The 21525-nt window shown below is 58.0% G+C and overlaps 1 protein-coding gene across 1 annotated transcript in view; it reads right to left on the bottom strand.

The window, feature by feature from the left end:
* TRABD2B (TraB domain containing 2B) overlaps positions 1-21525 on the bottom strand; it is a 212752-nt gene that overhangs the window by 15153 nt on the left and 176074 nt on the right. Inside the window, exons 3-5 of the mRNA XM_021096678.1 lie at positions 18550-18696; positions 11956-12130; positions 1027-1117 (exon numbers count right to left, since the gene is read on the bottom strand). Of these exons, the coding sequence (XP_020952337.1) occupies positions 1027-1117; positions 11956-12130; positions 18550-18696 (413 nt within the window). The remainder of the gene's footprint in view (positions 1-1026; positions 1118-11955; positions 12131-18549; positions 18697-21525) is intronic.

Raw genomic sequence — 21525 nt, 5'->3', positions numbered from 1 at the left:
CCTTTCTGAGCCCTTCCACCCTTGAGTCCCGCCCCCAGCTCCCGAGGGTGTGCAAGTTGTGGGGGGACCTTAGTGAGGCCCTAGAGCCAGACGGCCATCGACTTGAGCTGTGAGTCCTTCTGCAAGTGGCTTCGCCTGTCTGGGCCTCAGGTTCCTCCTCCATTTTAAGGTGGTGATAATCATGGTTCCTGTCGCTTGGGGTTGTTGTGGGGATTTAATGAGTTAAGAGCGCTTAGAGCCGAGCACAGTGAGCAATCAACAAACATTAGAGATGACGCTTCGAGTTCCTTTTAGACTCTGAGTTTTACAACAGCAAGGACAGGGGCCGACATCACATCCTGGCAGTGCCTGGGAGGAAGGTTCCTGCACATGGAACCCCCGGCTTGAGGGTTCCGTCATTGTCTTCCAGGGTGGCCCAGCACATGCCCGCCCCACTTCGTGCTGGCAGCGTGGACCACAGGTCGGAGCCAGCTGGCCCCTGACCTTGGGCAGCTTCCAGCCTGTTTTTTTTGGGGGGGCAGGAAACTCCCCTGGAAGAGATGACTGCCACTCTATTGCTCTTTGGGGGGCGTGGGTGTGCCCTTGCAGGAAAATCAGGGGAGAGGGACACGGCCCAGGGGCAGCAGCGGAGGAGGTGTGGTCAGAGAAAGGTGAGGACAGGTGTGGGTGGGGCTGGGGCACAGGGAGGCGGCCTGGCCACTGCTCTTCCTCCCCGTGGCCCCGTCTCTATGCAGGGCCTGGACCCCATCCTGGCTCCTCCGGGAAGCAACCGGGAGTCCTTCAGAGCCCTTGCACCCCACGCTCCATCACAGCCCTGAGATCCTGAATATCTCTCGAGGCTTCCTGCCCCTCCATCCACACCTCCACTGCCCCGGGCGCCCACCCGAGGCTCCTCCCCCACTCTCCCCCGCAGGCCTGGGCAGGAAGGCAGGTGTGGCCTGCCATGGAGGATGTGGTTGGGCATGGTCCCAGACGCGCAGCCTCGGGCCAGTGAGTCCCACACCCCCAGGTGCCCCGGCTGCTCACCTGTGGATGGTCTGCCCCGCGGGTGTGTGCTCCACCTCGAGCCCTGCCTGCCGAAGAACATCAATGACTGTGTTGTTGCCCAGAAAGTGACCTGGAACACAAGACATGAAGTAGGCTCAGCCACATGCCAGCTCACCAGCTTGGAGGAGAGCCTCCGGCCAGCCACCTACACCAACGTCAAGGGCCAGATGCCCCGAAAGGCAGTACAGCTGGGGCATGTGCCAGTGCCACCCTGCCTGGGTCCAAATCCTGGCTCTGCTGCTCATTGGTTGTCCTGCCCTGGGCCTCAGTTTCCCCATCTGTAAAGTGGGAATGATTGTACTAGCAGGCTTGAGAGTTGTTGTGAGGACTCAGGGGACAGTGGCTGTCATGCCGTGCACTGTGCCCCACACCATCAAACCGACCCCAGGCCCTGACCGTCCAGGCAGGGACAGCCTCCGGCCATCACTCAAAGCTCAGCTCTGAGAACACCTCCTCCAGGAGGCCCTCAAGCCTCAACAGGTCTATGGCTCATCTTCATCAGTTCCCCCAGCAACTCTAGGCTCCCTCCCTTCGCACAGGATGCGGTTCTGTGTGTTCACGTCTGTCTCCTCACCAGGCTCCGTGGGTGGAGACTGCATGGCCACTGCCCCACGCATGCTCAGTGCGTGTTGGCTGGATCTGGGACTGAGGATTCATTTGTTCACCATCCATCCAACATTTATGGCCCATGAACGATGACCCAGGCCCTGGACAGCCCCTGAAGACTCACTGAGGTGTAAGCTTCTGGGAAAGGAGAGAGTAACAGAACCGCGCCGGTTTCAGGGGCCAGCAGGCAGTGGCCGCAGCATAGCGGAGGTACAAGCACAGAACTGAGTGCTGCCAGGGTGGCCTTGCTGTGTGTGTGCGGGGAGGGGCGGGTCTCCCACTCACCCTCTACCCATTAACCCTTCCTCCAACAAATATTCATGATGCACTTGCTAGACCTGAGAATACAGCCACGAATCATTCAGTCTACAGCCCCAGCTGAGACCGGGCATGGCCCGCTGGCGGGATGCAGGCTTGAGGCCTGAGAACACAGTGGAGGCTCTCCCCGGCCGCGGTCAGGGAGACCCCGAGGGGCAGACACTGCTGGCAGTCAGCCCCAAGTGAGTCCCTCCTCCTGGCTCGCCGTAGCTCCACTGTTTGTTCAACATGGGCAGAGCGGTGGTGGCCCCTGTGCCCTCCAGCCGCGTGTCTGCCCCACAGCCCCGCTGCCACGGACCGTTCGCTCCCCTCCCGCTCATCATTCAACCCAGAACCTGGCGGGAAATCCCTGTGCTATTATTTTAATTGCCTGTGGCGGGTGGTGACAGGTGGGAAGCCGGAAGGTCAGCATGTTGACAGCCTCAGGGAGGTCTGAGGAGCCCAGAAGGTGGATGAGCTGGTGGGGAGCAGCGAGGCGCTGGCGGCGAGGAAGAGAGGATGTGCTGGCACGGCAGCAGGAGCTGGGGGGTGAAGCCCGCAGCCCTCTGCCAGCCGGCCAGCCCTGCGCACCTCTGTGCTGGTTTTAAGACTCCCCCTGGAGTTCCCTGGCAGCTCAGCCGGTTAAGGACCTGGTGTTTTCCCTGCTGTGGCTCATGTCACCGTTGTAGCATGGGCTCCATCACGGGCCTGGGAACTTCCTTGTGCTGTGGGTGCAGCCAAAAAAAAAAAAAAAAAAAAAAAAACCAAAACCAAAGAAGACTCCCCGGCAAGTCCCCCATCCAACAACCTCTCTCTCGGCGGCCTCCCACAGCCCCTGACATCCCACCTCTGGGTCACTGTGAAAGATCAACAGGTCTGGGAATGTGGAACTTGGACTAGAACCCACCACACCCTCTCTGAGACCCTGGGCAAGCCCGTTAGGCCCAGATGCTCCCCGAATCTCTCTATACAGGGAGGGATTGGGCTGCATTTGTGGCGAAGGTGTTTGTCTGACTCCGGGAACATTTGCGGAACTGTATGCTCCTGCTCCTGCCTCCCTTCCCTCCCCCGTGCATTACATTTATCTGCTGAGTGAGTCTGGACGGAGTAGGGGTCTGTTCCAGGCGCTCGCAGTCTTGAGAATCAGGTCTTTTGATCTGGGGTCCTTATAAGGACTATGCTGAGGGAAGCTCAGGAGGCCTCTCATCCACCCTGGGGGCAGGCAGCCTTCCTGGAGGCGGCCCTGCTGGTTGAGGGATGGGATCAGAGTTCCCGAGGGGAGGATGTGCCGGCGGGGCCACTGAGGGCGTTCCGGCTGGGGAACGGCTCGTGCACAAATGGGTCGGTGACGCTCACCTGGGAAGCCAACTGCAGAAGACACGTGGACAAAGCCCCGCATCTCCGGCCCTGACCCCATGCTGGAGAGGAGGAAGACCCAGGCTTCTGCCAAGGCTGAGTGTCCCGTGTGTGATTCTGAGCAACCCGCTCCCTGCCGCCAGCCTCAGTTTTCCTGTGTCAAATGGGCTTGGGTCCCTGTGGCTGCCTCCTCGGCGGAGGCTGTAAAGTCCTAATGAGGCAGGAGGAGTGACGGTCCCTTGGCAGAGGCTGGCGTGCCCTCTGAGGGATGGGCTAAGCCAGACCCTGGCTGGGGCCACAGAGTCAACCCTTTTCTCGCCTGCCTTTGAGCTTGGTCCAGCTGGAAGGGGGACCGGGCGTGGTGGCCTGGGTGCACAGGCTGCAGGAACTCCCTGCCAGCAGCTCTTGGAATCCACTCCTGGCAGCGAAGGCAATTCCTTTCCTGCCTCCATGGAGACCCGTGTGAACATAAGGGCTTCAGACCCAGCAGTGGCCCACACAGAGGACTTTGAGAGCTGCAAGGAAAATGGGCCACCTCAGGCTGCACTGGAGCAGCACGAATATTTACTGACGGCCGGGTGGCCACTCTAAAGGGAGCATTCCTGGCGTTCCCCGGTGGCTCAGCTGGTTAAGGATCTGGTGTTGCCATGGCTGTGGCGAGGGTTTGATCCCTGGCCCAGGAAGTTTTGCATGCAGAGGGCGTGACCAAAAAAATGCCCTACAATACAATAAACAAATAAATAAAAGGAGCACCCTTGGAGCTGGTGGAGGAGGGGAATTCGGAGGGGCCCAGGCCTTGCAGGATGCCGGCTGGATCCTGAGCACTGCCTGGCAGCGTGTCAGGGTCTGCTCTGCACCCCGTCTGTTCCCTCGGCCTCAGAGGTCTCAGGCCCTCATGGTACATTTTAAGACCCTAAACAGAAGACTTGAGATACTCGGAGAGGAAGAAAGCAAACGGCCGTGATTTTTTTCAAATTCCTGTCCCCTCCTTCTCTAAGCCACAAGGGCCATCACCTCCGTGCCCCCAGAGGCCAGGACTGCACAGGGCAGCCCCTTCCTCCTGAGCCCTGGTCCCAGGGCCACCCCCTCCCCTCCCCTCCCTGCCCTCTTTGGGACTTGATTTCACAAGACCCCAGGGTACCGTCCTGTTCTGATTTCTTGGTGCTTCTCTCACTGCTCCCTGACCAACTGGCCTCCTGTTGGGTTGCTCTATCCCCCGGGAACCCTGTCCAGAACCTTCTTTTCTTTCTTTCTTTCTTTTTTCTTTTTTTTTTTTTTTTGGCTTTTGTCTTTTGTCTCCTTAGAGCCTCACCCGTGGCATATGGAGGTTCCGAGGCTAGGGCTCGAATTGGAGCTGTAACGGCCGGCCTACACCAGAGCCGCAGCAACGCAGGATCCGAGCTGTGTCTGTGACCTACACCACAGCTCATGGCAACGCTGGATCCTTAACCCCCTGAGCCAGGCCAAGGATGGAACCCGCAACCTCATTCGTTTCCACTGTGCCACGACGGGAACTCCCCAGAACCTTCTTCTCTTCTCAGTCTATTCACAGTCCGTGGACAGGTCATCCACTCTCGTGCTTTCAGCTGGCACACAGTGCTGACCGCTCGGGACCTTCTGTCCTGGCTCAGACCCATCTGTGCAGCAGCCTCCTGGGCATCTTTCCTGAACAGCCCCCGGGACCCCCCCACTCCTGGGACATGTCTCAGCCAAGCTCCTCCAGCCAAGTCAGCATGGCCTGTCTTCGCTCTTCCTTCTCTCTCCTCATCCAATCAGTCTCCTGAGTCCTCTTAGACTCAGCACACCCGAGCCTGGCCCAGGTCACTGTCGCCTTCTGCCTGAATGGCTGCCGACAGCATCCTCCTTCTGTCTCCTGTTCACCCTCCTCACTTGGTTGGAATGAGCTCCCAAACCCTAGAGCTGCCTCTTCAGAACGTGTTCCCAACAAGCCACTTGAAGGGCAACTGAGAGCTTTTTGAGGGCAGGGGCCACCCCTAGTTCATCCTTGTCCTCAGGGCTAAGTCCAAATCTGGCACACGGTGGTGGCTTCGTGAATGTTTGTCGAGTGAATGAATGACAGAATCTGCTTCTCTATAGCCTTTCCATGATCTCATCTTATCCCCAGGAGACCTGAGATCATGGACCACCCCCCCGGCCCCCATAGCCCCGGCTCAGCCCCTTGGTGATGCTCCTACAGATTCCACCAATCCCAGGAGCTTGGCCCTCACAGCAGCCCCGGAATCAGGGCCCAGTGCACGCTGTCCCCAGGGGCTGGCAGACAGGGCTCGGGCTTGCCTCCAAGGTCACAAATCCTGAAACAGGCACCACACCCATCCTGGAACCTGCAGGGAAGGTGTGGAAAGTTTCCAAAGGGGCCCCTCGGTGCTGGGGCTTAGCCTACGTGGCTTGCCCAGGCTCCTGGGGTCTCCTGGAGACCACTCAGCAGCTCCTTCCAGCACCGACAGCTGCTCCCTGGCCAGCTCTCTGCAGGAAGGTGTGTCCCATTTCATCTGCTGAGACTGCGTGGACACAGAGAGGAGGCAAGGGGGGGCTGTGGGGGCGGGGCGCACAGAGCCACAGAGACAACGAGCGGGAGAAGGACCAAGGGAGAGGCAGGGAGGAGAGACACCCAGAGACAGACAGGGAGGGGAGAGCTCCAGATCCTGAGGACACAGAGAGAGGCGCAGAGGCGAGAGTGGCCGGGAGACCGGCTCTAACAGACACAGAGGCAGCAGTAGGGGGAGAGGGAAAAGGAGAGGCCACCAGGGCAGAAAGAATGAGCTAGAAAAAGACCAGGGCAGGGCAGAGGGACACAGAGAGGGAGATCCAGAAGGGAGGTGAGAGAGGGGAAAGAGAACACAGACTCGGAGACAAAGGGCCCAGTGGCGGAGGGGCTGCTACGCTGTGGACATCAGGGAAGGCTTCCTGGAGAAGGGCCCACGGAGGCAGCACTCCCAGCATGGGTGGGTTCAAACAGAGCTACAGGGAGGACAGGCAAGGGGAGGGGCAGGGCCTGGGTGAGGATGAGAGGGTTAACAAATAGGGGGTGGGTTTGGCGGCTGTGTCCCCTGACCCCCCAGGCAGAGTGCCACTTGAAGGGTACCACATGCAGGCGGGAAGGTGTCCTGCTCGGAGTGGGCACAGCTCCATGATGCTTGAGTGCGGAGACCAAGGCGTCCCTTCTTCAGGCCCCGGCAGGCCTGTGGCAGAGCGTGAGGCTCAGTGAGCAGAGCAGAGGCTGGGGCGAGTCCCTACCTGTCAGCCGGGCCCCCACTTCCCCCCCGACATTTGTCCTCCAAAGGCAGGGCAGGACAGGGCTAAGAATTCTGTCCCAAGGTTGGGACAGAAAACCTGGCTCAACGGCCAGCCGGCTGTGTGACCTCAGGCAGTGTCCTTCCCCTCTCTGAGTCTCAGTTTTCCCACAAGTACCCATGGGGCCTGCTGCCTCTGGGAGTCCATCATTTGATAAACTCAACACACACTTCTTCTTGGTGAGTGTCCCGGGAGCACGATATTTTTCAAAGGCTTTTTCATGGCATTGTCGCCGCAGCCTTTCCAGGACCTACAGGTCTGCAGATGAGGGAGCCGAGGGCAGTGAGGGGCTGAGACTCGCTCAAGGTCACGCAGACGGTAAAAGGCGAAGCAAAGGGCTCCCATCCAGAGGCGTCCCAGTTCTCCACGTGGCCCGAACCCCCGCTCTGAAGGGCTGGCGGCTGCAGGGGGTCCCGAGTCCATGTTTTGGGAGCAGGGAAGTGTCCGAAACACGCGTCCCTTCCAGGACTCACTGGATTGGAAAGGAAGGCGTGAGCATTCAGCATGAAGAATACACCAATTAAGAGGATAATTTCAAGACAGAGTTGGGGGGCCCGGCGGAGGGGAGGAGGGGAGAACCAGATGTTCCCACGAAGGCTGCAAAGCAACCCGGGCCCCCTCGGCCAGCACACATGTTTTCTCTCCAGTGAGTCCGATGGGTTTCCAGGTTTCTCTTCCTGGAAGAAGAGTCCAAGCCCGTATTTATGTTCCGTCTGAAATTAATGCAAGGGAAACTTTCAAGTGCTAATCTAGCTGCCAGGATCAGCCGCCCGATGTCAAGCAACAGCGGTGTTTGTTTTCCCGAGGAAGTGCGGCAGGAGGGCTGGACGGATGGACCGGGGGATGGATGGACAACTGGGGGTCCCTTGGGGCTTCAAAGAGCCCAAGGAGGGTCTGCCTGGGAAGCCGGCTGAGCTGAGCTTCTCTCTCCCGCTCTTCCGGCCACGCGAGGTGGACTGGGGCCTTTTCGGCTCAGCAAGGGCTGAGGCGGCGTCTCCCCTGTACCCAGCTTTGTACCCTGGAGGACACCACAGTGTGAAAGGGAGACAGGCACGCCAACAATTACAGGGCAGCCCGAGCCATGCAGTGAGGGAGGGGCTGCGGGGCTGACGGGGAAGGGACAGGACACAGCCGGGGGGACTCAGTCTCGGGGGAGTCGGGAGAAGGGAGAGGACCTTCCGAGAGGGCGTAGCAAGTGGCGGGCACAGAGGGGAGAGGTGTGGGGTATGCGGGCCACCGCTGGTTCCAGGGTGGGATACACTGTGCGGGGGGGCGGTGGGGGGGGCGATGATGAGGGCCGGGCGAGGGGAAAGCCCTGGGATTCTGGATCCAGGCAGGACAAGACCCAGGTTTCAGCTGGGCTCAGACAACACTCTTCCAGGCAACCGACCAGCTCTGTAAGGAGTGAGTGCCCCATCCCCAGAGGTGTGTAAGCAGAGGATCCCCGCGTGCTTGTCAGGCCTGCGCAGGGGGGACCCTGTCGCCCTCCGATGAGCAGAGCATGCCTGGGAGGAGCCCAGCTCTGCTCCCTGTACTGTCTGCTTCTCTCTGGGGGCTTCTAGAACTCAGAATATCACAAGTGAAAGAGCCCTGAGACTTCAGCTGGCCAGCTCAGCTCTGCTGTTTACGATGCCAGGACGGGTACAAAGACCAAGAAAAGCAACCCGCCATCTGTCCGACATTTAGATGGTACCCACCAGTTTGATTTTCTCACTTGACCTCACAGTAATCCTGTGAAGGGCAGCAGAACGTGCCAGGGCCACGCAGGCAGAAAGGGGGCAGAGCTGGGCTTTCCTGAAGCCCACACACGGCTCAGAGTGTGTCTGCACGAAGAGGCTGAAGCTGAGGCCGCACTCCCTGGGCGCAGGGCAAGCTCCCTCCAGGACCAGAGCTGCTTCTGGGCCTCTGACACCTGCCTGACAGTTGCTCACTTTGGGGAGCCCCTCAGACATCCCCAGGTTGTGTACCTCCTCTTAGGCCTATGCCTCCCCCAACCCCTTACCAGGCCTGTCCCGCTGAGCAGCCCCCTCGGCTCTTCTGAAATCCACAGGGTCTGTTTTCCTTTTCCTTGGACTGGATCCTCTATCATTTCTCCATCACTGTCTTGTCCCAAGGTCAGGGAGCCTCCTCCTTGGGCCCCACCCTGGCCCCACGGGCAGACGTAAGCCCTGGGGGTTTTGTCGAACTTGCACCCTAAGGACCTGAAGCCCCAGTGTTTCCTCTGTGAGCCTTCACTGGGGTCCAACATGTCAGGCTTGTGCCAGGCCTGGGGGACCCTGACACAGGGCAGACAGGGTGCCTCTCCCTCCTGGGGTCCGACACCACCCCAGACCCAGGCAATGACTGTGTGGGGTGGCTGGATGTCCGCACGAGGCGCGGGGGAGAGGCCCAGAGACGGAGCCTGCGGCGGCTTCGGTGAACGGCAGGGGGCGGGGCCCAGCGGTCATGGTCACCGCTCTTCACAACATCCAGAGGCGCCTTTCCTGGAAGGCCAGCACCCAGCATCCCAGGAGCGCGTCCTGCTGGACAAACACACAGGCAGGGGCCTGCCACTCCTGAGCCTCGCTGTCTCTTGGAGCTGAGACTGGCCTTGGGGGTCTACCTGCAAGGTCCCAGCTGGGTCCTCAGAGGCCACGGAGCACTTCTGCCCTGTCCCCTGGGTGGGAGTCCTGTTCTTGGAGGACTGTGGGCTCTGAAATCACACCGACGACGTGAGAGCTCATGCTTATCAGGTGATGGTGCTGCACCAGGCCTGAGCGGCACACATGCCCCCACTGACGCCAGGCTCCTGGTAGAGAGACTCTGAGGGTTGGGACAAGCCCAGTACCTGGTCTGTGGGGCTCTGTCCTTTGGAGAGGTGCTGGCTTCCTCCCAGGGGCAGCCTGGCTCCAAGCCCCTGCTCTCATGGAGGACACGCTCTCCCCCCCGCTCCCCCCCCACTGCCCAGCTCTGTCCGTGGCTGCTGTGCCGGACCCCCGGGCTCATGGACAGAGGCCAGCCAGGGATGTGGATCCCCTGCTTGTCTCGATTCGCCCCCGTCCCAGAGGGCAGGGATGGCTGCAGTTAGGGACAAACGAGCAGATGGGACATTCCTCTGGCTGGCTGGCTGTTCGGGGCTAAAACAGGAAGGGTGACTCCGGCCAAGGATCGCAGCCCAGAGTGGGCGTGCCAGCTGCCAGATGTGTACATGCAGGGTGGCGGAGCCCTTTGAAACACATTGGAAACTCTGAAACACTTCCGGATGCTATGGCCTCGTGTTCCAACATGGGGAGCCTAGCAGGCTCTGGGCATTTGCTGGGCAAGCGGGGGAGGGGAGAGAAAGTAACTGGGCGTGTGCTGTTTGCTGGGTCCCTTGTGTCTGAGGTCACTGGGGCCCTGCGTGGGCCAGAGCTGCTCTTCTGTGCTCAGCGCTAGGCTCTGAGGGGCTTCTACTCCTGAGGCCCCTGAGCAGAGAACCAGGTGGGGAAGTAGTGGGTATGGGTCTTGCCCGGAGGAAGGTGGGGATGAGGAGAGGAAGGGGAAGGCAGCTGGACACGCATCAGATTTCAACTGGTTGTCACCTCCTCTAGGAAGCCTTCTCTGACTTACCCTCCCTCCTAGACCAGGAGATGATAAATGTTCACAGCATGAGCAGGGCTGTGATCGGGAAATCCTGCAGGCCTATGGGATGCCAGGAGGTCATGGAAGGCCCAGGCAGGAGAGGGGTCGGGCATTCTCAGGGGACAGAGGGCCCAAGTGGCAGCTGGGTGGCTTTTTAGGGAGATAGGCCATCGGGAAGGATAGCCTAGTCGGTGTTGCCCATTGTTTCACCGCAGTTCTAAGATCCTCTCACTTCCCATCTGCACCTCGACTGACCCATCTGCCAAATGGAATAACAAACACTGTCCTGTCTCCCCGCCAGAGGCATTGAGGATGTCAAAGTTGAAGGAGCTGATGGACGCGGGTGTTTTTCAAGCAGGATGGTGCCCACGCTCCAAGGCAGTTGCTGCTAGTACACATTTGTAAACGTTAACTGGTGTTTGCTGTGTCGGGCTTCTACTCCCTCTCTCAAGCCTGGTCTTGACCTCGAATTGCCATCTGTGTCCCAGCCCCGCAGGTGTGTTTCTGATTGTGAGTCTGTGGCACTTCCGCTGGGGCACGAGAGAGGCTGGCATGGCCTGAAGGCTGGATGTACGGGCGCTTGGGCTAACAGCTATAGGACCTCTGTCCCCGGTGCTCACACAGCCTGGCTTTTCATTCTTTGAATCCTGCTTTCTGCCTGGGCCTCTGCTTCCTGTCTGGGGGCAGGTGGCAGCAGGCCCAGGCGGAGGGATTTCCAGGCCCTGGAGGGCTCTTAGCTCCATGCTCTTCCCAAGGAATCCGAGAGTGATTGAAGCAAACGCTGCTGGAGGGTAGGAAGCGGTGATGATGGGATGTCAGGACCGCCCAGGTTGCAAATAGCATGAGCCCGGATGTTTGTCATCATAGCTCCAGAGCAACAGCTGACAAAGGAGGTGAATGCAGTATCTTGGTCCCAAGACGAAGAGCCCTGTCATCCGCAGAGACAGTCATGGAGAAAGGAAGAAAGAACGAGGCAGAAGAAGCAGGAAAGAGAGCGGCGAGGAGCAGGGAGAGAGATGCTGCGCAAGCCCCGCAGCTGCGCACCTGGACGTCCCAGAGTCCCAGAAGGAGCATCAAGTTCATGGGCTACATGGCGCTGATAAGACTTGTACTAACGGTCACCACGGTGATGACGCTGGTAACTGTGGCTGCCACTGTGAGTTCCCTACGTGGCACTCAACTCTGCAACTATTCTACCCGGTAGGTCTTTTCAAGTCATCCCAGAGGTGTCGCTATCACTGCGCATTCACAGAAGAGGGACTTGAGCCAAGGCCATGAAGCCTGGAAAGGGCTGGGCTGGGGTCTGGAGCCCAGGCTGTGAAGGGCAGGGCCGCCTTCTCCCCTCTGGGCCAGGCGGCCCTCACTGTCTTGGCCTTGGCTCTGGGGGGTGGGCCCAAGGCTGAGCTGGACCACGGAGCTGGCTTCAGTCCTGGGCTCTCAACAAGGCCTCCTGGGACAGGAAGGGGCCACAGCAGTCAGCCTGGTTGCGGCCATGGTCACTGCCCTCGCCCAGGGGGCTGTTCCAAAAGAACCCCTGACCGAGAGCAGATCAAGGCTTTGGATCTGCTGTGGATCCCAGCCGTGCTGGACGTCACATGGTCTTCCCTGCTCACTCTGGGCCTCAACGTTTCCCTCTACTTCATAGAGGGCAGGAGAGGGTCCAGGAAATGCCCCAGCCCTGAAGGATTCTGCAAATAAGCCCCCCACCCCCCACCCCGCCGCCCCTGCGGCCCAAACCTGCTCCGAAGGCAAAGAAGCAGCTCTTGTCTTCGTTCTCCTGCAGCAGCGTCATGACCCTCTTCCCCATCCGCTCATTCCTCTTGTAGATGAGCTCCTGGCGGAAGTAGCTGTCAATCTCCTGGGCCGTCACCTGCTCGTGCGGCGGGAGGGTGGTGTTGATAAAGTTGGGCAGCTGCAAAGGCAAGACAGAGGCTGCCTTCAGTTCCTTCTGGAGCGAGGTGGGCTTCCAGTGAAGACCCACAGTCCAGTGGGGGGACGGGCACCTGACCTTTCTTAGGTCCTCACAGTGGGCTGTGTGTTTTGCATGTTTTTCGTCTACTCCAAAAAACGCTTTGAGATGCCTGTAGTTATCCCAATTTGACAAATAAAGAAAGAAGCGCCAAAGAGTTAAGGACAAGTGCAGAGTCACAGAGCTAACGGGATGGCAGAGCCAGGCCAAGAGCCATGGACACTGCACCCTCCTGTGTCTCTGCCTGGTCGAACCTCAGCTTCCGGACACTGAGGTCCCGGAAGGTTGGCACTGTAGCAACCACGCCCGGCACGTACAGGGAATTGGGTCCAGCAGGCAGGAGTGGAGGGTCAGCGGAGCTGCCCGGGGGTGGCAGAAAGGCTGACCCGGGCTTCAAGCCCTGTTCTGATGCTGTGTGACTTTGGCCAGGTTACTTATGTTTCCGAGTCCTGGTTTCCTCATTTGGAAGAGGGGGCTGACGGTGTCGCAGGGGATTGCATGAGATGATGGGTGCTGCCATGGATGACGTTCAGCCCACCCCACCCTACAGACGTGAGGGGAGGGGTCATGACCTTTGGTCTTGCCAATAGACTACCACCCCTGCTTGGCCACCTCCTATCTCCCCATCCCCAGGACGTAACCCAAACCCTCCATCCCTTCTTAAAAACTCTAAATATAGGACCAAGGCTTCCTCCCATAATGATGGCTTGTTCAAGAGCCTAGCTTGAAACTATCCGTATTTCCCAGCTCTCAGCCCCATGTCCACACCCGGCCTCGTGGCCTGGGCCAGCCTCTCTGACAAGTTCTTCAGGGTCGCAGGGGCAGCATATGGAAGTTCCAGGCTAGGGGTCTAATCGGAGCTGCAGCCACTGGCCTCCACTACAGCCACAGCCACATCGGTTCCGAGCCACGTCTACGACCTACACCACAGCTCACGGCAATGCCGGATCCCCAACCCGCTGAGCGAGGCCAGGGATCCAACCCGCCTTCTCACGGATACTAGTTGGGTTTGTTTCCACTGCACCACAACAGGAACTCCTCTGACGTGTTCTTGAACCAGGCAGAGAGCACCTCGAGTTTAGACACCATGCCTTTGTCATTCCTGGGCCCCCAACGCCTGGCACAAAGTAGGTGCCCAGGACAGGTTTCTGGAGGCTTGAACATAAAGATGCGTCATCCTTCCTGGCTACCCTGCCCCCTTCTGTGTTCTTCCATTCCCAGGGGTTTGCCTCTATTCCCAGGTGTCACCTTCCTAACCTGGATGGCAGGTCCAGGTGTCCAGCGCTGTGGCGAGGAAACTGAGGCTGTGAGTCAGAAAGTACCCCCTCTTTCCCCACAACCACCAGTGTCACTGTAAGCGCCAAGCTTGTGCTCCCAGGATGTCTTTCACCTGGGTTCCCCCCTTCCATCTCCTCTTCACCAACCCAGGCCCCAAGCCCTGGACACAGTCCGAGCTGACTGGTGGACGAACTGAATGGAGCGTCTAGCATGGGGAGGCTAATCTCCCGCAGGTTTTAGCCCAGTCACATGGCTTCTAGAGCCACTTCTTTCTAAAGAAAATGGAAGTCTCCACAGAGGCTGAACCTAGAGGGACCCAGGGAGGCTGGGACATCTGCCTGTACTATCAACTGGTCGAGGATCAGTGCATTCTCTGGAGTGAGAGACAAAGGGCTTGTACACTGTTATGGGATGAACAAGAGAATGATAGGACTGTTGTATCCTAAACTTGAACAGTGCACAACCTGTGCAACTGTATGCAACACCTCTGCCAGTGTACAATCAAGCTTGGCACCAAGTGGGTGCTTGGCGACCATTTGGCAAATGGATACAGGAAGGAATAGAATTCTGACTCCCTCCTCCAACCGTGGAACTGATTGATGCTTGGCAGCCCTAACAAAATAGGCCACACTTGGACTCGATACCACTATAGGAAACACTGCAGTCTTCCAAGTGGAGGGAGAGCACAAGAGGGGCTGTGTCTCAGAAAGTTTATTTCTGGAAACATGGCTCTCACAGGCTTGTCTCCACTTCTTGAGTATAGACGAGACTGCAGGATGATGTCGTATCAACAAATAAATATTCCTTCAATGGAGAAGTGCATGGATGCATGGAAGGGCTCGTAGGCAGGAGCTCTAGAGGTTGTGAGTGGGAGCCATAAAGTCAGACAGCTGGGTCAACTAGGGTTGGAAGCCGTCATTTGCCACTGATGAGCTTGGCCTCTCTGAGACTCAGTTTCCAAATTGGTCATATGGGGGTTCTAAGTGTTGTGACAGGAATTAAACAAGGTCGGTTTGGAAAGTGCTTAGCCCAGCACATGGCGCAGAGAATGCCTTGACTACACATGGGTTTTATACCGCTAGCCTGGAGGACAGCGCTGGCCCCATCCTCTTCCCTATGACGGCAGGGGCTACAGTAAAGGGTGGCCTTGGACAGGGGACAGCGATGGTGGTGACAGAGAGATGGACTTCAGAACTGTCAGAGAGCTGTGAAGAAAGCGTTCTGCTCCCTCTCCCCTCCTGAGAGTCCAGGCCGAGGCCTCCTCCCTGGGCCTGTGATGTGTCTGGCCCTCCCTCCTCGGCTCCCTGACCATAAGTGTGCATGTGTGGAAGGAGAAACTCCTGTCATTCCTTAGGGAGCTTAAAAAAATGAACAAGCACAAGAACCAGAAAGTTCAATGTCAAAGCCACAAAGAAGCTGCGTGAGCCACTTGGTTTCCTGGGCTGCCCGGCAGCTGGCTGACATTTTCTGCATATTTCATGCTGATAGGCCCTGGCTTCAGGCCAAAGATGAGGCCGGCTGCATGGAAGCAAATTAATGGTATCATTAGACTTGTTGGGCGTCTTAAATCTCCTGCGGCAAGTTCAAGTGCAGGACGCACGATAACATTTTAGAGGACACAGCGGTTCCCCAGGGCCCTAGAGGGACAGAGCCAAGAGGGAGTGATGAGAAGATAGGCCAGGCAGAGCTGGAGTGGGGCTGGGGGCGCTCCCTGGACCCCGGCAGGGCTGTGTCAGGTCTAGTGGTCAAAGGCCTGCTGATGTCACAGCCTCCATGTCCTCAGCCTGTCTCTTTACCTTGTCCATCCTACAGACCCCTTCTGAGAGTTTCTGTGGGTCCAGCCCTGGGTCTGGCTAAGAGGCCACTGAGTTCCCTCGCCTGGGCCCTGGATGAGGCTCACGGCCAGTGGGGCCAGACTGCTGCGGGATGTGTGCTTGCAGAGGAAGGTGAGGGATGCGGGAGCCTGGAGGTGCAGCGAATACGGTAACCATGCATTTTGGTTTGTCCAGGACTGTCCAGGTTGCTGGCTAGGGTAGACGGCTGCAGGCCAGGGAGGTACTCTGACTCAATTAGACTTGACCTTTCACTCTCAAAACCGTCTGAGTCTGGACGATAAATATATGTGGTTATACTACACCTAGTCCAGGCTGAGCACTCAGAGAAGGTTCCCAGGGAGGGGCCTTTGGGTTACCCTGCTGACTGGGGGACAGTGACCATGCTAGTGGCCAGAGAGCGGGGGAGGCCACGGCCTCGGCCACTTCTGAAGGCGGGATGGTGGGGCGGGATGAGATAAAGCGGACCAAAGCTGAGGTGTCCCTGGCTCCTCTCCCGCTGTGTCATCATCCCGGGCCCTGCATCTGGCCAGCCTCAGCCTCCAGAGGACACTCCAGCCGCCTCTGCACGTTGGCCAGAGGCATCTTTCCGACCACAGCCCTCTCTGGCTTCGGCTTCAATACCCCGGGGCGTCAGCCCCTCACTCCCACTGGTCTGGTCTCTGCTTTGCACATCATTCCTCGCTGTCTCCCTTTCCCGCGCCCCCTGGGGCAGCTTGCTCAGCCCTCCAGCCCTGACTTTGTCCACACCTGACAGACTCTACATCAAACCTGGACTAACGCCACCTTCTCCCAGAAGCACCCCTAGCCCAGCTGCAGGCAGTGACTGCCCCCCTCCAGCCCCTGTGTCCTTCGAGGCCTCCAGCCACAGACCTGTTCTCTGTTAGCACATGGGCACTTGATTTAGCCTTGCTACCCTGACACGAGGCTCATCTGTGTCTGGGGCAGGGCTGCCCAGCTTCTCCCTTGAGGGCTAGACTCTTCCCGTGCACCCCTGGGTGCAGCCTGGGTTGCTGTTCTAATCTGGGTGGGCTGATCTACCTGTGCCCTCTTACCCATTTCCAACATAGGCACTGCCAGGAGTCCCCTGATGCAGTTCACCTGTCGGGGACCTATCAGTGGTTCTGGACACAGGCTCAAAGAAAGTCTGAGCCTGTCATCACCCAAGGCCACCCTGTTCTTCCCTTTCAGCTTGGTGTCCTGCCCTCCATGGCCAGGACCCTGTCCTGCACACCCCTTGCTCCAGCCTGGCCAGGTCATGGCCAGACCATCCCCAGCAGTGACCCGGTCCCCCTTGGCCACATAGCTTCCTGGCTGCTCAGGGCTCAGCAGCCTCCACCTGTGAGCCTTGTGCTGCCAGGCTTCTTCCTTTGTCTTCTACCACCTAGAGCCAGAACACCCGGAATCCCAGCCTCCGAGCCTGCCTCCATCCCCCTCTGAGCTGCGCCGGGCACGGCACACACCTCCGTTTGCCTGTGCGGCCTCGCTGACTGACACTCGCTCTGTACCACACCCCGAGCTGGATCCGGGACCAGAGGGGGCTCTTGAGGAGCTCAGGGTCGGGGGCGCCCTGGCTATGCTTCTCACCCCTCCTCCTGCAGTCTCTTGCTTCCAGCTCCTTTACACGGTTTCCTCTGCTAGAACATGCTTTTGCCTTCTGTCTGTGGCCAATGCAGGTTCTTCTCTTATCTTAGGGAATCTTTCCTTCTCTCCCCACCCTCGCCCAGCCCTACTCCCAAGCCCACCCAAATTCCTGCTCCTGCCACAGGCTTCAAAAGTATCCTCCCCTCTCCCTCGTAGCAAGGACCACACTTGGGAGCGATTGCTTGTTGAATGTCCTCTTTCCTCTGAGACCATCAGCCCCGCAAGGGCAGCTCCCTGGCTGCCCGCTGCACCCGCCTCCATTGCACTGTGCTGGGCATTTACAAGCCACTCCCTTCATTCACCCAGTACTGACTGAGTCCTGCTCCATGCCCGGCACTGCTCTAGCCAATAAGCAATGAATCAAAGGGATGCAAATCCCTGCCCTTGGGGCGTTTATGATGCAGTGGGGAAGGACAGTCAATAAATAATCACTGATCAGTAAATCAAGATCAGCAAATCACAGCATAAAGGCTGTGGGGGAATGTGAGCAGAATAAAAGGCAGGGGTGCGGAGGGCTCGGACTGCAACTTAGATGGGGAAGGTGGGGCCCCCCTGTCCCTGAGACGGTCTTTGAGTTCCGTCTTGAAGTCAGCGAGGGGCGAGCCATGGTAAGACCTGTGGAGAGGCCTTCCTGGCGGAGGGAACAGCCAGTGCAAGGGCCACGTGTGCTGTGCGGGTGGCTCAGGGGTCAGCAGGGCGGCCGGTGCAGCTGGAGTGGCGCGTGCGAGGGGAGGCGGCAGACGGGTGGCTGAGGGTGGGGAAAGGCCTCCGCAGAGACTCTGGCTTTACCCTGAGGAAATGGGGAGCCAGTGCAGTGTCCGGAGCAGAGAAGAGGCTCCTAATTCTGCTGTCCCTTGAATGGATGGATAATCAAACACCAGGCATAGAAAGCAGAGGGGGACCTCGAGGTGCCTGCCCTCCACCCAGGGCGTGGGGGTGGTTTCTCAGGGGAGGTGACCTTGACCATGGCCGGCTGGGAGGAAACCGGGAGGGAGGAGCCTGACGAAGGCAGAGTAGTGGGAGAGGCAGCGCGTGGTGGGAGTGCTCTCAGCAGCAGAGGTCGGCAGAGGGAGGTCTGTGGGGCGGGGACCTGCGCTGTGAGGAGGTCCGTGGGGGACGGGATCCGGGCCTCGACGGCCAGCGAAGCTCTTGGGATTTACCCCCAGGGCTAAGGGAGGCCTGGCGGAGCCGTGCTCAGCTCCCAGGCTCCCACCCCTGTCTGGCCAGCCTGGGGGTGATCTCCCCGCCAGGACCCTGATCCAGGCGGAGCGCCCTGGGCTGGATGCAAGGCCAAGCTCTGAGGCACTCTGGGCTGTCATCTCCCCAAAGGCTGAACGGAGCCCCGCCGAGGCCTCCCTCTTCTTACAGGCTAAGCTTCCAGGTCTGGGCCGAAGAGCTGCAGACACCAAGCTCAAGGGCTGCACTCCCTTCGTGCAGCCTCAGTTTCCCCATCTGCAGAGCAGAGGTACCAACGGCTCCTGCTTACCGTGGCTGGAGAGAAGAGCACCTGCGCCTGGCACACAGTGGGCGTCTAATAAATACCTTCCTCTGGGCCTGGCTGTGGAACGGGTGCCCTGGAGGTGCCAGGGCCAGGGGAGGGGAGCCTACCTGGGACGTGTCATGGTTGAAGATGACGGCATTGAGGTCCCCGCAGTTGTAGTGCTTGATGAGGTCCTCGGTGGTGTAGGGCGCCTGCAGGCTCCCGGCCCGCACGCTCTCGTGCTGCAGCAGCGTCTGGTTCAGGGCAAACAGCACCTGTGCGGAGGGACGAGAGGAGTCAGGGCTGAGCTCCGGGACCCTGGCTGAGGATCCCTGACCCTCCAGGACGGCCCTCCTTCTGCTCGACTTTGGGGCACTGGGCCCTGAAACAGGGTGTGGGGGCCCCAGCCGCCGCTGGCACTGCCCGAATGTCCACGTCCCCGGGTCCTCACTCGCTGGCCTCTCAGCACGCTGGGCTGGCTCGCCCCTCAGCCCTTTGCCCTCATGGGTCCCCGCTGCATCTAATAACATGGCAAAGTGAAAACCCTCGCTGTGCCTGGGGTTTGGAGTGATGGGTGAGAGTTTCTTTTGGTTCTTTCTCCTGCGCCTAGAAAAGTTCTAGAAGGAGCACAGATTCATTTTGGAATCCAAAGTACCCTCAAACAAAGCAAAGCAAACAAGGGAACAAAAAACCCAGAAAGCCCACTTAGATGTCAAGGTCCAAGCTGCATGCCGTCTTCTCCAGAAGCCACCCTCACCCGGCAAAGGCCTTGGGAGCTGGGCCCCCGACTCGGGTCTGTGCTGCCACTCAGCACGAGTTTCCTCCCTCCCCTCTGGGTTCTGGGCCACCGTGGCAGGCCCTGGGGACACACCTGTGTCCAGCCAGAGCTACCAAGGCATCAGGATCATTTGGAGGGCTGGACAGAAATATCAGAGATTCTGAAATTGGAACCTCTGAGGCATTCATTTTTAACATGCTCCCTGGGGGTTTCTTTAGCAGTCCGACTGTTTCTGGCATTTGAGGACCACAGCTCTAATGGAACATGGCCAGCCCAAGGCACGAGGCCCTGAGACATGATCTCAAATGTCCTATTTTAACGTGACTGACAAGGGGTTAATTTCCAAAATATACACATATCTCACACAGCTCAATATTAAAAAAAAAAATCAAAAAATGGTCAGAAGACCTAAATAGACATTGCTCCAAGGAAGACATACAGATGGCCAACAAGCACATGAAAAGATGCTCAACATCACTAACTATTAGAGATGTTGAGCAAATCAAAACCACAAAGAGGTACCATTGTACACCAGTCGGAATGGCCATCATCATACAGCCTACGAACAGGAAATGCTGGAGAGGGTGTGGCGAAAAGGGAACCCTCCTGCACTGTTTGCGGGAATATAAACTGATGCAGCCACTATGGAAAACAGTATGGAGGTTCCTTAAAAAGCTGAAAATAGAGGTACCATGTGATCCAGGAATCCTAGGCCTGGGCATCTATCCAGAATGAAAATTCTAAGTCAAAATGATACATATAGCTTAATGTTCAGGGTGTACTATTTATAAGCAGCCAAGACACAGAAGCAACCTAAAGGTCAATCAATGGATGAATGGATAAAGAAGATGTGGTTCATTTAAATGAGGGACTATTACTCAGCCATAAAAAATAATGACATAATGCCATTTTCGGCAACATGGATACAACTAGACATTATCGTACTAAGTGAGGTAAATCAGAAAGAGAAAGACACATGTTATATGATATCACCTCTATGTGGAATCCAAAAAAATGCAAATTAATTTATATACGAAATAGAAATAGACTCGTAGACACAGAAAACAAACTTAAGGGGAAAGGGAGCAAAGGAGGAATAAATTAGTAGAATGGGACTAACAGATACCCATTACTATATACAAAAGAGATACGCAGCAAGGGTTCACTGTATAACACAGGGAACAATATTCAATATCGCGTAATAACCTATAAGGGAAAACAATCTGAAAAGACAAAACTGAATCAGTTTGCTGTGCACCCGAAACTAACACAATATTGTAAATCAACTACATTTCAATTGAAAAAAAATAAAATGTCCCCTCTTGGAGGGGGAAACTGAGGCCCAGGAGAGGAAGGGCTGTGTCCAATCGTGCATGGCTGGGACTGGCGCCAGCGTCACAAAACTGTGCATCCCAGACTCTACTGGCCAAGAGGAAGGGAGCAACGTGACCATTAAGTGGGTTATTTAGCACATGTAGAGGGAAAAACAATTGCATTTCCTGTGCCAAATATCAGGAAGTGGTCTCAGGCCACCAGTCCTTGCTGCGTCCCCAGCGCCAGCCTGCCCAGCAGTGCCGAGGCCCCGCTCACCCAGTCTGCAGAGTCTGGGACGACTGCCCCCCAGCCTCTTGGTCTACACCAATTCAGACCCCAGCATCTCTGGCTGGGTCCACTGCAGCCCATCCCCTTCCCTGCAGACCCCCTCCCTCCCCACCAGCCCCTATTTTTCTGCCAGTCATCTCGTCAAAGCACAAATCCGATGGTCTTTCTCCTTTTTTGCTCAAAACTTTCATGGGTGCCTCCTACGCTGAGGATAAAGGCCCAGCTCCACGAAGCCTCTCTGACCACCTGGGGGCTGGGCGAGGCCCCTCCCTCGAGCTCCCAGGGGACCCGGTGGCAGCCTGATACAGTAATGCCCTCAACCTTGACACTTTCCTGTATCATGCCCTTGGCCGTGGAACTCAGGCTCCCTCACGTTCTGGCTCTGGACTTGCTGCGTGACAGCTGGAGGCCAGCATCACCAGCCTCCAGAGGCAGCGGAGGAAGCATCGCAGGTGTGCTGCTACCTCTCACATGTCCACGTGGCCTCGAGAGCAGCCCAGGTTGGCCTGTTGGAGGGTAAGTGCCCAAGTGCTTCCAGTGTCCCCCCAAGGCCACCTGAGGCCAGCCGACAGCCAGCCGGCTCCTGCACAAGCAAGGGAGCCCAGGTGAGCCCAGCTGAGCCTCCATGCCTGCCGCCAGGGCCTGGCCTCGGAGCAGGCGCCTCCCAGCACAGCTGTGGGGAGAGGTGGGTGACCCACTGTGCTTCCTTCCAGCAGGACGCAGA

Source organism: Sus scrofa, chromosome 6 (genome assembly GCF_000003025.6).
Source record: "Sus scrofa isolate TJ Tabasco breed Duroc chromosome 6, Sscrofa11.1, whole genome shotgun sequence".
NCBI classification, from domain to species: Eukaryota; Metazoa; Chordata; class Mammalia; order Artiodactyla; family Suidae; genus Sus; species Sus scrofa.
The sequence above is the reverse complement of the archived record's forward strand: the minus strand, read 5'-3'. Positions and strand labels throughout refer to the sequence as shown.